At 46.3% G+C, this 16,199-nt stretch overlaps 1 protein-coding gene across 1 annotated transcript; it reads right to left on the bottom strand.

Annotated features, from left to right (window-relative positions):
- Window positions 1-8,293: 8,293 nt before the first annotated feature.
- LOC136500444 (uncharacterized) lies at window positions 8,294-10,945 on the bottom strand. Its single transcript, XM_066495795.1, has 3 exons — window positions 10,046-10,945; window positions 9,601-9,813; window positions 8,294-8,803 (listed from the first exon to the last, which is right to left on the bottom strand). The coding sequence occupies exons 1-2, from the start codon at window positions 10,634-10,636 to the stop codon at window positions 9,601-9,603; spliced, it is 804 nt and encodes a 267-aa protein (XP_066351892.1). The 5' UTR covers window positions 10,637-10,945; the 3' UTR covers window positions 8,294-8,803.
- Between the last annotated feature and the right edge of the window lie 5,254 nt (window positions 10,946-16,199).

Raw genomic sequence — 16,199 nt, forward strand, 5'->3', positions numbered from 1 at the left:
TATTAGTATCCTACATTTGTACTTTCAAAGCTCTAAGAATAGTTTCTTATACAGTATACTGATCCATAACGAAATAGTCACGAAAAGGGGAAAAGGGCCAAGCATGCAATTTTTTGAAAAAAAAACACCAATAAACATCATAGTTCAAACACCATACAGAGAAACTATGGTTTTAATATTGATTATACGCTCTTGTTAGCTGTAGCAACACAACCTCAAATTTGCTAGTTAGAGTAAAAAAACAGAAAAAGAGAAGGCGCAAGTCAGATCGGCCCAAATAAGGCTGTTGCACACAAGTTCAGGGTTAACTGGGCCCAGCTAAACCAAAGCTCTACGTTTTATTTTCCATGCTCACCTCATCAGTGTTTTATTATACCGTGTGGAGTAACACAACAATTTTCATAACATGTTAATCTTGTGGTATGGTTGCCCGAGACATGTTAATCTATATCCCTTATAAAGTTAATCTCCACTACAGGTTCTATCTTAATATTCAAACCATCTACAACATCTCGTATTAACTATCCACATCATATTCACTAATAACTATGTCATCTCACTAAAGCTAATCTCAGTGCAAGTTTTATCTTAATATGAAATCTATCCACCTCATTTCCCATTAATAGCCATGTGATCCCACTAATCATGTCATCTCCACTAAACGCAATTGCTACTTTCAATATATAAGAAATATAAAAGCCATCCATATAATATAATAGGTTTTGTTGTTCCATCATCTTATAATTTGATCTAATTTTGTTAGTTTTATTGTTGGATATCCATTGTGTTGCCTTTTTGATAAAATAGATATAAGAGCATGTAGGTTTAACACACATGCAATTATTTTTTCTAAAAATAGTCTCACAACAACAAGCGAGGTATCATTCCTTTTTTTTTTAAACAAGAGGTATCATTCTAGTTTACACGAATTTGGCAACCAAAACATATCAACAATGGAAGTGAATGGACTATTCCTAGGTGGGAATTGGCAGGGCCAAGCGACTACTCTGCCTGACCCCACTTTCCAGAGGGGAACAATACTCAGTCACAGTGTATCTTTGTGGCCTGCCTTTGCCTATTCCTCCTCTGCAGAGATCTTTTGAGATGGGTTGGGCTGGGTTGGGTGACATAGATTCTGGACCCTTTCCGAGGACTGATAGCTTCCTAGTAAGGCCGCGTTCGTTTGAAGGGGAATGATTGCCGGGAAATAATCCAGGCCGGATTCACCGGATTCAGTTGAACCGAACATGCCCTAAAGTGTTGTCACCATGATGCCCCCTTTGCATTCCATGGCCATGACTCCTCCCAGCTAGCTTTCTCCTGTCCCCTTCGACAGACACTTCGAATGCTTGCTAGCTCAACGGCTGGCGGGTATGTGATCACAAGCTCCTGCAAACTCTCGTGGAAAAAATAAATAATCACAAAAGAAGATTAGATTTGCTCTTTTTTCGTGATCGATAGCGCCACGATTAGCAGTTTCGGTTAACATCCCATGTCAATGACGCCTAGGACCATCAGATCAAACTATGCTGGCAATTTTCCCCGCAGAAGAGAAGATTATAGTACCTCGGTTCTCTCAGCCATAGCCCATCGGATGGCATAGCTTATTAGTATGATTGCGGTGTCTTCTTCTCAAACTAAACTTAAAGGGTCTTTTAAAATGGTGTGTGGTCAATCAAGGAGAAGCTCTGATCCCCTAGTCTGCATATTCTTGAGCTCCTGATGACTCACGCTTGGCCACTAATCTATTGCCCAAGTGTGCCACCGGTTGCAAGCAAAGCTGCAGGCCACCGGCAGGCATGTGGCTTGTTTGGACGATGCTTCCATGTCCATACTAAACGCCAATAGAATATATTGTTCTGTTCGCTTGGCTGATAAGCTATGATTGAAAGTGTTGTTGGCTAATTTGTTGTGAGAGAAAAATATTGTTCGTTGGCTGAAAAAGTACGGCTTATAAGCCAAGCGAACAGGACGATGGCCCCGTTCGGCTTGCTGAAACTTGACTGAATTAGCTAAAAAACACTGTTCTAGCTGAATTATTGTGAGAGAAAAATATTGTTCCGGCTGAAAAAACAAGTTGAATAGTACAGATTATAAGGTAAACCGAACGGGACCGATAATAGAAACGCTTCAGTTCCTGTAACTCTCTTTCACACCACAAAGCAAGCAGCAGCAACAGCAAGCGTACATCCATGCCATGATGTACCCCTGCTTTCGTTTTCAAGCGTGTTTCTTTGTGGTGAGTGATGTCGATAGCGACCGGGTCTGGGATCAAAAGAAAAGCTCGACCGGGTCTGGGATCAAAAGAAAAGATCAGGACGAAGAATCTGATGCGGGCACCGTCAATTGAGGCTAACACACTCTAGTACAAATAAAGTGATCTACATAGATTAAAAAATATTAAGACTACTATTTACATAATACAAGCTATCACTACTTATAGTTTGTAAAAAAAACTTTTTTTTCATCATATCTCACCTTTATTTTCTCTCTTTTCTTTTTTTTAGCATGAACCACCTTCTCTCTAGATATATGTAGCTTCTATAAATCACTACGACGAGTATAGAACTACTTTTTTTTTATCTGATTCCACGTGACACTTAGACCACCGGTAAAAAAAATAGCGCTGGGAAAGGCCTAAGCAGACAGGCAGGCAGGCTTTTGGGCTTGTGGCAGTATCAAAATCTGCACGTTGCTGTCACTGACCTTATGAGCATTAGATCAACCTCAATCTCTGCAGATTTTCCAAATTATGTTACTTCTGCGTTCCCCCTACCCAGGCTGGATATTTTCCATTTAAGAACACCTATTTGACCAGATAACCAAGCATCCACACAAGAATCATATCCTAATCCCATGCCCAACTGGGTAATTAAGAATTCCAGATCCATTGCCACGAGGCAACAACAACAACAACAAAGCTTTTAAGTCCCAAATAAGTTGAGGTAGACTAGAGTTGAAACCCAGCAGAAGCAATCAAGGTTCAGGCACCTGAATAGCTGTTTTACAAGCACTCCTATCTAAGGTTAAGTCTTTGGATATATTCCATTCTTTCAAGTCTCCTTTTATTGCCTCTGCCAAAGTCAACTTCGGTCTTCCACTGTCTCTCTTCACGTTACTATCCTGGCTTAGGATTCCACTACTCACCGCTGCCTCTGGAGATCTCCATTGGACATATCCAAACCATCTCAACCGGTGTTGGATAAGCTTTTCGTCAATTGGTGCTACCCCTAATCTATCACGTATATCATCGTTCCGAACTAGATCCCTTCTTGTATGACCGCAAATCCAACGCAACATACGTATTTCCGCAACACTTATCTGTTGAACATGTCGTCTTTTTTAGACCAACATTCTACACCATACAACATAGCAGGTCTAATCGCCGTCCTATAAAACTTGCCTTTTAACTTCTGTGGTACCCTTTTGTCACATAGGACACCAGATGCGATACTTGGCGCCACTTCATCCACCCTGCTTTGATTCTATGGCTAACATCTTCATCAATATCCCCGTCTCTCTGTAGCATTGATCCTAAATATCGAAAGGTATCCTTCCTAGACACTAGTTGACCTTACAAACTAATATCTTCCTCCTCCCGAGTAGCAGTGCCGAAGTCACATCTCGTATACTCAGTTTTAGTTCTACTGAGTCTAAAACCTTTGGACTCTAAAATCTCCCACCATAACTCCAGTTTCTGATTCACTCTTGTTCGGCTTTCATCAACTAGTATTACATCGTCCGCGAAAAGCATACACCAAGGGATGTCCTCTTGTATGTCCCTTGTGACCTCATCCATCACTATAAGACAAACATATAAGGGCTCAAAGCGGACCCTTGATGTAGTCCTATCCTAATTAGGAAGTCATCCGTGTCTCCATCACTTGTTCGAACACTAGTCACAACATTGTTGTACATGTCCTTAATGAGCCCAATGTACTTCGTTGGGACTTTATGTTTGTCCAAAGCCCACCACATAACATTCCTTGATATTTTATCATAAGCCTTCTCTAAGTCAATAAAAATCATGTGTAGTTCCTTCTTCTTCTCCCTATACCGCTCCATAACTTGTCTTATTAAAAAAATGACTTCCATAGTTGACCTTCTGGGCATGAAACCAAATTGGTTCATAGAGACCCGCGTTATTGCTCTCAAGCGATGCTCGATAACTCTCTCCCACAGCTTCATAGTATGGCTCATCAATTTAATTCCCCGATAATTAGTACAACTTTGAATAGCCCCTTTATTCTTGTAGATCGGTACCAATATACTTCTCCACTCGTCAGGCATCTTGTTCGATCGAAAAATATGGTTAAACAGCTTGGTTAGCCATACTATAGCTATATCCCCGAGGCATCTCCACACCTCGATTGGGATACCAACCGGTCCCATCGCCTTACCTCTTTTCATCCTTTTCAACGCCTCTCTAACCTCATATTCTTAGATTCTCCGCACAAAACGTCTATTGATGTCATCAAAAGAGTCATCCAACTGAAAGGTTGTGTCCGTATTCTCACCATTGAACAATTTGTAAAATACTCTTACCATTGATGTCAGATCTCATCCTCCTTCACCAAGAGATGCTCCCTTTCACCTTAATGCACTTAACTTGGTTGAAGTCCCTTGTCTTTCTCTCACGAACCCTAGCCATCCTATAAATGTCCTTCTCTCCTTCGTTCGTACTTAAATATTGGTAAAGATCCTCGTACGCTCTACCATTTGCCACACTTACAGCTCGCTTTGCAGTCTTCATTGCCACCTTTTACTTATCTATGTTGTCCACACTCCTGTCATGGTACAAGCGTCTATAGCATTCTTTCTTCTCCTTAATAGCCCTTTGGACTTCCTCGTTCCACCACCAAGTATCTTTTAGTCTGTTCGTTTGGTCGTATTTGGCTTATAAGCCATGGCTTATCAGCCAACAAACAATATTTTTCTCTCACACCAAACCAGCCAACAGTACTTTCAGCCATGGCTTATAAGCCAAACCAGCCCAAACGAACAGGGCGTTTAGCCTCGCCTCCACTTCCTTTGGTTACTCCACACACCTCTGAGGCCACCTTCTGAATGTTGGTTGCCATCTTCTCCCACATGTTGTTTATGTCCTCTTCTTCCTTTCAAGAGTCCTCTTTGATAACTCTTTCCCTGAATACCTCTGACGTCTCCCCTTTCAGTTTCCACCACTTTGTTCTTTCAATCTTTGCTTGTTTATCCCTACGGGCACACAGACACCTGAAAACGAAAGTCTGCCACCAAAAGCTTATGTTGAGAAACAACACTCCCCTGGTATCACCTTGCAACCCAAGCATGCTCGTTTATCCTTTCTTCTTGCGAGGACAAAGTCAATCTGGCTAGAGTGTTGTCCGCTACTGAAGGTCACTAGATGAGATTCTCTCTTTCTAAAGAAAGTGTTGGCTATCATCAGGTCAAAAGCTACCGCGAAGTCCAGAACTTCCTCTCCCTCCTGATTCCTACTGTCATACCCAAAACCTTTATGAACTGCCTTGAAACCTACCTTGTAGTACCTACATGCCCATTAAGATCCCCTCCTATAAAAAGCTTCTCACTACTAGGTACAGCTCTAATCAGGCCATCTAAGTCTTCCTAGAACTGTCTCTTAGCACTCTCATTGAGGCCTACTTAGGGGGCATACGCACTAATTACGTTCAAGACCATATCACCAACGACAAGCTTGACTAAGATAATCCTATCTCCTTGCCTTCTCACTCCCACCACATCATTCTTGAGGCTCTTATCAATCAAAACTCCCACCCCATTTCTATTCGTGACTATTCCTGTGTACCAAAGCTTGAAATATGTATTGTCCACCTCCTTCGCCTTCTGACCCTTCCATTTAGTCTCTTGAACGCATAATATATTTACACGCCTCCTAATCGTGGTATCAACTAATTCTCTTAACTTCCCTGTAAGCAACCCTACATTCCAACTACCTAAATAGATCCTAGTTGGTTCGACTAGCTTCCATACCCTTCGCACCCGTCGACTCAGATGTGAAGACCCTTACTTATTTTTCACTACACGTAGGCGTCGATGTAGCGCGCCACTAAGGAAGCGACGACCTGATCCTTGCTCACTTGACACAATGCAATACAACAACAACAACAAAGCCTTTAAGTCCCAAACAAGTTGGGGTAGGCTAGAGTTGAAACCCAGTAGAAGCAATCAAGGTTCAGATACGTAAATAGCTGTCTTCCAAGCACTCCTATCTAAGGCTAAGTCTTTGGGTATATTCCATCCTTTCAAGTCTCCTTTTATTGCCTCTACCCAAGTCAACTTCGGTCTTCCTCTGCCTCTCTTCACGTTACTATCCTAGCTTAGGATTCCACTACACACTGGTGCCTCTGGAGGTCTCCGTTGGATATGTCCAAACTATCTCAACTGGTGTTGGACAAGCTTCTTTTCAATTGGTGCTACCCCTAATCTATCACGTATATCATCGTTCCGAACTCGATCCCTTCTTGTATGACCACAAATCCAACGCAACATACGTATTTCCGCGACACTTATCTGTTGAACATGTCGTCTTTTCGTAGGTCAACATTCTGCATCATACAACATAGCAGGTCTAATTGTCGTCCTATAAAACTTGCCGTTTATCTTCTATGGTACCCTTTTGTCACATAAGACACCAGATGCTTGCCGCCATTTCATCCACCCTGCTTTGATTCTATGGCTAACATCTTCATCAATATCCCCGTCTCTCTGTAGCATTGATCCTAAATATCGAAAGGTATCATTCCTAGGCACTACTTGACCTTCCAAACTAATATCTTCCTCCTCCCGAATAGTAGTACCGAAGTCACCTCTCATATACTCAGTTTTAGTTCTACTGAGTCTAAAACCTTTGGACTCTAAAGTCTCCCGCCATAACTCCAGTTTCTGATTCACTCCTGTTTGGCTTTCATCAACTAGCACTACATCGTCCACGAAAAGCATACACCAAGGGATGTCCCCTTGTATGTCCCTTGTGACCTCATCCATTACTAAGGCAAACAAATAAGGGCTCAAAGCTGACCCTTGATGTAGTCCTATCCTAATCGGGAAGTCATCCGTGTCTGCATCACTTGTTCGAACTCTAGTCACAACATTGTTGTACATGTCCTTAATGAGCCCGACGTACTTCGTTGGGACTTTATATTTGTCCAAAGCCCACCACATAACATTCCTTGGTATTTTATCATAAGCCTTCTCCAAGTCAATAAAAACCATGTGTAGGTCCTTCTTCTTCTCCCTATACCGCTCCATAACTTGTCTTATTAAGAAAATGGCTTCCATGGTTGATCTTCCGGGCATAAAACCAAATTGGTTCATAGAGACCCGCGTTATTGCTCTAAAGCGATGCTCGATAACTCTCTCCCATAGCTTCATAGCATGACTCATCAACTTAATTCCCCGGTAATTAGTACAACTTTGAATATCCCCTTTATTCTTGTAGATCGGTACCAATATACTTCTCCTCCACTCATCAGGCATCTTGTTCGATCGAAAAATATGGTTGAACAGCTTGGTTAACCATACTATAGCTATGTCCTCGAGACATCTCCACACCTCGATTGGGATACCATCCGGTCCCATCGTCTTACCTCCTTTTCAACGCATCTCTAACCTCAGATTCTTGGATTCTCCGCACAAAGCGCGTATTGGTGTCATCAAAAGAGTCATCCAACTGAAAGGTTGTATCCATATTCTCACCATTGAATAATTTATCAAAATACTCTTGCCATCGATGTCGGATCTCATCCTCCTTCACCAAGAGATGCTCCCTTTCATCCTTAATGCACTTAACTTGGTTGAAGTCCCTTTGTCTTTCTCTCATGAACTCTAGCCATCCTATAAATGTCCTTCTCTCCTTCCTTCGTACTCAAACGTTGGTAAAGATCCTCGTACGCTCTACCCTTTGCCACACTTATAGCTCGCTTTGCAGTCTTCTTTGCCACATTGTACTTCTCTATGTTGTCCACACTCTTGCATGGTACAAGCGTCTATAGCACTCTTTCTTCTCCTTAATAGCCCTTTGGACTTCCTCGTTCCTCCAGCAAGTATCTTTAGCCTCGCCTCCACTTTCTTTGGTTACTCCACACACCTCTAAGGCCACCTTCCGAATGTTGGCTGCCATCTTCTCCCACATGTTGTTTATGTCCTCTTCTTCCTTCCAAGAGCCCTCTTTGATAACTCTTTCCCTGAATACCTCTGACGTCTCACCTTTCAGTTTTCACTATTTTGTTCTTTCAATCTTAGCTTGTTTATCCATGAGGCAACTTGCACAAATGTATTACCAGGTGAGCAACAGTGCCGCATGTTTTAGATTCCATTTCAGCCATGAATAGTAAATCTCACCAAAAGAACTGTGGCGAGACATGAAATTAGGACTTCGGGCACAAAGGAAGCATCCAGACAGTGAGGCCATGACACAATGCCAGTGCAAATGCGAGCCTATATCATTTCTCTTAGGTTAGACAATACGCCTCATCCACAAACAGAAGGAATTAAACACAACAAAGTAGTGGGGACATATACAATCTCCAGCAAAGCTGTCGCCATTTAGGAATACTATCATGGTTCTGGGGCAGCTGCCCTGATAACTCTGCGCGTGCAAGGTTGACGACCGAACATAGATGCACGCCTCAATTTGATGACCGAAGAAAGATGTATGCCTTGGCGGAAAACTGATCTCGTCGTGATCCACACCTTCCCAAAGCTTGCATACACTAAAAGTGACCTTCTAATGTAGTTAGCATCATCATCTACACCAGTCATCGCAAGTTGCCTGCCTCAGGTAAAGCTGCAATAACAAAAACAGAAATCTACCATGAGCAACTTTGATCATAATCATGAAACAAGACTCATACTGAGTTGCCAAATTTCACCATAAGGTGTTCCAACCTATATAAATTACCAATCAGATGTCATCCTGTCCTAGCAACAACAAAATATAGTTCCAAGGCTGAAATACTCGGCATGAACACCTTCTCCAACAAAAGAGAATAAACAGTAGCATTCGAGTGCGATAATTGACACAAATTGCCACTTGGCACCTCACAAGCTCACATACCATCTACATGTCCCTACACCGAAAATAGACCACAAAGAAGTGGAAATGTAATGCTTTTAGAATTTAAAAGCAAGCTTGCTACCCATCAGCTAGAGCACTACTGGGATTGCGGATCACTCCAAGCATCATATGATGGCTCTCGGCAAGGCAAGCAAAGCTTTCTCATTATGATGCAGCCATCCCTTTTTTACCGGTAGAAACTTGATGACCCTAAAACCCGTAAGTAGCTACCAACCTTTTGCTACAACTTTTACATCAATTCACTCACCTTGCAATTAGCATTTTTATTAATTCTTCCCGGGCAATGCTACTCACGAGTTATTTAAAAGAGATTGATCTACCATATTTATTTTTTATAATTCAGTACTACTTCACATCATGCTTGTTAAGATGCATAGTTGCATCCATGTTCGCCAGCAGAAACTTTTCCATTTTTGTAGTACAGTGAATGGTACTCGCAGTTCTTAAGTATTCACTGAAATAAACATGCCATGGAATTTTCAGATCGAGGGGGTTTGCAGACTCACTCATTTCGGCCAATGCCCGCGTTGGAGCAATTCCTCGCCGGATTGCGCGGACTCAGAGCTGAAGAAATCTGAGGGTGATCTCTTCCTGTGGCGGGAGGCGAGGAAGCGGCCACCGTTCCGGGAAGAGGTGGCCTCGTCGCTGCGGCCGCCGTGGCGCTCTGACGACGAATAGTGGCACAGGCCCGGCTGCGAGGTGGAGCACGGCACGTTTTCCTAGAAAGAAACATGGCGACATTTGGATCAGAACGACCGGCCGCTCACGAATTGGAGGAAATGGTGGATCCTATCATCGTCGACCGCGATTCACGAGGGAAAGCGTCCCGATCGACTATAAAAATTGCATCTTTGCAAAGCGATAGAATGGCAGATCGAGCGATGAAATCGCAGGCAAATCGAGGAGCAGGTGGAGAGAGAGAGAGAGGGGGGCAATAAAGGCGGCTCGTACCTTTGCGCACTCTGCGCCGCTCGCGCCGTTGGCGGGGGCCTCCCGGCTGCTGCTGGACGTGGAGCTGGCGACGGGCGGCGGCGTCGCCTCGGCCTCCTCCGTCCACGGCACGACCTGGTTCTCGCCCTCCCCTTCATCCTCTTCTTCCTCCTCGTCGTCGTCCTCGTCATCGACGACCACCTCGTCGTCATCGTCGCCGCCGTCGTCGTGCTCCTCTTCTTCGTGCCCGCGGCCGTCGCCCGCGCCGCCCATCTCCTCGTCGCCGCCGACGCCCACGGCCCCCGGGCCGCGGCGGACGCAGTGGTCGCAGAGGGAGGCGGTGGGGCCGAGGCGCGGGCCCGCGGCGCGCCACGGCGTGGGGCGCGCGCAGCCCCGGCACAGCAGCGCGCGCGCGTGGCGCGCCACCAGGAAGTTGGCGCCGTGCACCTGCGCGTCGCAGCCCCAGCAGAGCGTGGCCTCGTCGGCGCCGCAGTACACCCTGGCCGTGGCGCCGCACAGCTCGCACGAGCCCCCGGGGCCGGGGCCGGGGCCGGGGCTGGCGCCCTTCTCCTTCCCACCTTCCCCCGCCGCCGACGCCGCCGCCGCCGACATGATCCTCGCCCTTCGACCTCGCCTCGCCACACACGCAGGGGGAGATTTCTCGGTTTCTTTCCTTGCCTTTGTTTGTTTGGAGCGGCGAGAGAGATGTGAGGAGGAGGGAGTAAACGGAAGGAAGGAGCAGTCTGGGTGCGGGAGGTCTGATGTGAGGCTGGAGTTTGGTTGGGTGCGGGAGGTTTTGAGCCTCCAACCGAGGATCCTCTGCGGATGCGCTTCGCTCCCACTTCTGGCCGCGGGAGCCTCCAGCTGGACATTCCTTCCATGCCTTCCTTTTCTCTCTCTTCCCCCTCACCCCTCACTTCACTCTCTCTCTCTCTCTCTCTCTCTCTCTCTCTCTCTCCCCTTCCCGGGACCGGGAGGCGTAGCTGTGGAGCATGATGGGTTTCTCTTTATCCAGCGATTGCAAGGGTAACACCGCATGCCTTACATTTATTTATTTAAGGAAATATCTAGGGAAGGGCTATCCAACAAGCATTGGACACTCGATTTCGAGCTCGCGCCCTTCGCCCGCCCCACGCCCCTTTTTCTCCAACTCCGGCGGCCACTGCCCACCCCACTCACTTCTTCCCCAATTTCGACAGACTTAGAAGAGAAGGGCCGGAGGGAGGAAAACCGGCCAGACGGTGGGGACAGCGACAGGACGGTTTAGGGGCCCCGACAGCAGTGGAGGCCGACGGGCCAGAATGGGGTGGGGGCGTCCATGGCCGGAGCTTGCCACAGAAAGAGGAGGAAGAAAACGACCGTTGCGGGCGAGCTACGGCGAAACCCTAGCGCACCGCAGCGGCGGCGACGCGTCGGTCTTGAGGAAGAAGATACGAAGAGGAAAAATCGGGTGTCGGAAAAAAGGAAAAATGCTCGAGTGCTGGCTAGCCAGATCCAATATCTAATATGAGTTCTTTGTACGTATGATCGATTTCATATCATAAATGTTATATAGTGGCTTTTGACCATTGTATTTTGGCAGGGAGTTCAAAACGCACAGCCGTTTTAAAAGGCGCACTGCATGGCCACCTCCCCTATCTCCCTCCCTATGCCCACACTTGCCAGGTCGTCTTCTACCTCACGCTTCTTCCATAACTCCAGCGGCGGGTTCCAGCTGGCGACGACGGGTTTAGCACTGGCGAGGTGTGTCCTCCTCCTCCTCCTCCTCCTCCTCCCGCATTCAAGCACTCCCAAGTTAGGGTTCCGATGGGCCCCCTCTCTTCTTCCCCAACTCCAGCGGCCTTAGAAGAGGAGGGGTTCGTGAGAGGCAAGCAGTCAGGCGGTGGGGACGGCGGGAGGGCAGCTTAGGGTTCTAGCGGCGGTGGGGGTGGAGGCAGTCGAGTCAGGGCGGGGGGGGGGCCGTCCATGGACATGGTGGAGCTGGGAGAGGGGAGGGGAAAAAGAAGGCCGCTGCGGGCGTGCTAGGGTTTCGTCGGGGCTTCGAGGCTACGGCGCCGCGACAACGGAGCTCTGTCAAAATAACCCTAGCACCCCCACGATGGGGGCGGTGGGACTGCAGGAGGAAGAAGAAGAACAGTAGCGCGTGTGCGGCTGGCCTAACGCGCGGTGTTAGTAGACCCTTGTATTCTCATTTCACTTCTAGTTTTCCCCCTCATGTTAATCTCCTAACCCATTAATATGCGTATCTATTTAACTCAGAGGCGAACGAAATCACAAATTGACAAATTGTTCCTCCATGTTCACTACTCCCTTCGTTAAAAAAACTTGACATTTTAGAGCTGTTTAGATAGATTAGTATAGAGAGAAATGGCTCTAAGTACCTCTATTTATTAGAATTGATTTTCCTAAGTGTCCCTTTGGAACGTAGGATTTTTGCAGAAATAGCATATGAATTTTACAAAATCAATTTAAGTATATACAGGAAAAAAAAGCATGACTGAAGGGGCGGGATAATATGATGACATCTTTAATAAGTGTGAAAATATACGCAAGCATATGTATCAATAACTTTTAAAATATTTTATACTATTTATAAAAAAATCATAATATTTTAATAAAGAATGGGTGAATTGAAACTTTGTTGTGATTGTAATTCAAATATTTGTAGGGTTGTTAAAATAATCTACTAAGCTTGGGGTGGGGCACGGCCTCTGTTAGCCTTTCTGGTTCCACCACTGATTCTAAAAGGTTATTTATTGGGCAACCCACAGCAACAGTGCATATCTATCCTTGCATATCTATCTTTTCTAATTAATACAAATAGAGATTTTTTTGTGGAAAATACCTTTCAATCACCGCTTCAAGTAGATCTCTAAATATTGTTATCCTCTATTTCGAATTTCTAGCTATAGACAAAGTGGAGAGCGGAGCTGGCCCTCTCTACCGTACGCATAAGATATAGCTTGTTGGAGTGTGGAAAGATGAAACAAAAGTGAATCTTTTTTTTTCAGTAACGTGCGCGATTGCCGACAGATGAAACTAAAGGTGTTGTGCACTATACGAATACGTACGAGACGATGTTAGGGATGTGGATGCGTTACATGTGTAGCAGTTATTTTTTTAAAAAAAAAAGATGTTTAGCAGGTTATGTTGAGTTGTAGACGCATGCATGAACGAAGGCCGATCATCGAAAAGATGCTTGTCCAGGCATCGATAACAAGATCAGTAACAGTGACATCTCGGTATCGATCGGCTGCAAGATGGAAAAACGTGGGGCTGGGAAGAGGCGGAGTGGCCGCGAAGGAAGCAAGCACCACACCAGCAGGCAGCAGGACAGCCGCGGCGCGCGAGGACCACCAGCCACAAGCTCCAAGCTGCTGCTGAGGTGGGCGCGTCGGGTCCGGCCCACGTGAAATCATATCCATCCCCCTGCGCTGCCAGTGCCACCTCGTATTCCTCGTTCCCCCACCTCACTTGACCCTACTCCCGGCCCCCAGATAGATATTTTTCCTCTGATCTACTACCACCTGCCGTCTCACTGTTCCGGCCTCGTTTAGATTAGGGTTAGAAATCAGTATTTGGCATCGTGGCATTTTCGTTTGTATTTGATAATTATTGTTCAATCATGGCTTAACTAGGCTCAAAAGATTCGTATAGTAATTTACAATTAAACTGTGTAATTAATTATTTTTTTTATCTATATTTAATACTCCATACATGTGTCCACAAATTTAATATAATAGAGAGAGTGAAAAAACTTACAATCTAAACAAGGCCTCCCTTCCCCCCCCCCCTCTCTCTCTCCAACCTGCTACCAATTTTTTCATGTGCCATCGCTAGACCTACAGGTGATGTTGTACACTGGACTTGCAACACCTTGTTTTTCTATTGGTTTTTACATCGGTTCCATGGTTTCGCTCGGTGATATTCTACCACATTTGTTGCGCGCAATTTGCCACCATGAGAACATGTTTGGTTCGCTATAGAAAAAAGAGATATTTTTAGTATAGAAAGAAAAAAGACTCGAGACCCTAACATGGCTTTGACCTAGTATCTAATAACAACAACACTTTAACTGTGTGGGTAACACAAGATATAACATCGCTTTCCACTACCGTCTATTAGTAATTAATTACAAGTATGTCATATTTTATATATGAGATCCAACAGGAATGAATGGTGCTCAATTTGTCTTGCATACATAGTTGACATAATTAATCATGGCCCTTGCAAAATAATGAAACACATGAATACAAAGATTTCATCCAAAATTAAAAGGCACATCAACACCACAAATGCATGACACCCTTGTTCCTGTATTTGATGTACTTTAGCCATAAAATACTGTAAATGGGCTAGTAGTTGATCGTTTTGATGCTACGTTAAATCAGTGCAACATCCTAAAGTATATGAATAAATTCAGACACTGGCACCATTTCTTGGTCATGTTTCCCTGTACGTACATCTAACAATTCTGCCAATGCAACTTATTGTTCCAGTTTGCCAGCCCCTAACAAGTGCAGTCCCCTTCAATATAATTTTTTTTTGAAATTGTATAAATGCTCTTGCGATCCTTTTCTGACTTTGTCTTGATCCTCCTGATCTCGTTCACTAAAAGTGTGGGACACCGACGGGGGAAGCTGGTTTATTTTATGGGGCCGTACGTATGCCATGAGTACATGTACTAGTAGTAACCTTCATACGATTATATAAACCTATATGACAATAAAGTATGGGGCGCCCCCAACGCTAGTAGACGTGCATTAAAGTTTTTTTCCCTAAAATGACAAAAGCACATAAATGCATGCACGCTCAACTCTATAAATTAACGGGCACTATATACCGGAGCTGGCACTCCACGAAGCCCTAAAAATATTTGGCAACCTCTTTGCTGAGTGTTGCACTCGGCAACCGACACCCGGCAAAGATTTTGATGGCAAACGTTCTTTGCCGAGTATTTTTTGTCGGACATTCGGCAACTTTGCTGAGTGCCCAAAAACACTCGCCACCGCCCACCACCGAGCTGCCTCCCGCCGCCACACCACCACGCCCGAGCTGCCGGTGCCGAAGCTGGGGCCCGCCTTGACCATGACCACCTCGCGGCCGGCCATCGCGCCCACCACCACGAAGCCCGCGCCCACCACCACGGAGTACACCGCCTCTCGCGGGGCCCCGACGCGAGGCCTCGCCCTGTGAGTCCCCGCCGGGTCCAGGGAGGAGGGGCGGTCGGCGGCCGGATCCGGCCGGATCTAGGGAAGAGGGGCGGGCTGCGGCCGGAGAAAGGGAGAGCGGGGCGGCGGCCGGAGAGAGGGAGAGGAGGGTGCTCGGCCTCGGAGGTCCTAACGGACATTGATCTACCCGAGTGGGTACGCCTGCATCCCTAGGATCATGCCGTGGAAGGGAGAGCTCACTAGGCAGAGCTCTGACCGAAGGATGCGTATGGCGTCGAGGGTTGTCGATGTAGAGAATGTTGAGGCCGCTGCCTCCGTCCATCAGAATCTTGGTGAGGCACTTCTTGCAGATGATGGGGTCGATGATGAGCTGGTAGCAAGTTGGTCGGGAGACGTGGGAAGGATGGTCTCTCTGATCAAAAGTGATCGAGGAGTCCGACGAGCTAAGAAAAGAGGGGATGGCTGACTCGACGACGCATGCCTCTCATAGCGTATCTTGTGCTGGCGCTTGGAGTAGAGCATCGGATCCCCAAAGATCATGAGGCATTCCTCAAGGTCAGGGAAGCCATCTCCCTCCTGACCCACCATGCCTCCCTTCTTGGCCGCGTCCTCCCTTCTTGGCCACATCCTCCTTGCTTTCCCTTCCTTGGCTTGCCGTCTGGCCACAGGAAGCGCTTGAGGAACTCACAATCCTTATAGAGGTGCTTGATAGGGTAGGTGTGGTTGGTGCGTGGACTCTCCATGAGCTTGTTGAAGTGGTCGGTCCGGCCCTGCTGGGCCTGCTTGCCCGCTCGTCGACCACAGCGACCAAAGCTGGGTTGGTCGGTCGACGTTGATCCTTCTTGTTCTTCTTGCCCTTTTGTGTGGAGGGGCACTCACCTTGGTCCTCGCGCTTGGCCTTGCCCCTGTCCCAACCTCAGCTGAAGACCGTCCCGACCACCCCTCTGGAGGCGTGGTTTGTGGTGATGTTGAGCAGGGTCGTGGGTGGTATGGGGCTTCACATA

This window comes from Miscanthus floridulus, chromosome 13 (assembly GCF_019320115.1).
Source record: "Miscanthus floridulus cultivar M001 chromosome 13, ASM1932011v1, whole genome shotgun sequence".
Lineage (NCBI taxonomy): Eukaryota > Viridiplantae > Streptophyta > Magnoliopsida > Poales > Poaceae > Miscanthus > Miscanthus floridulus.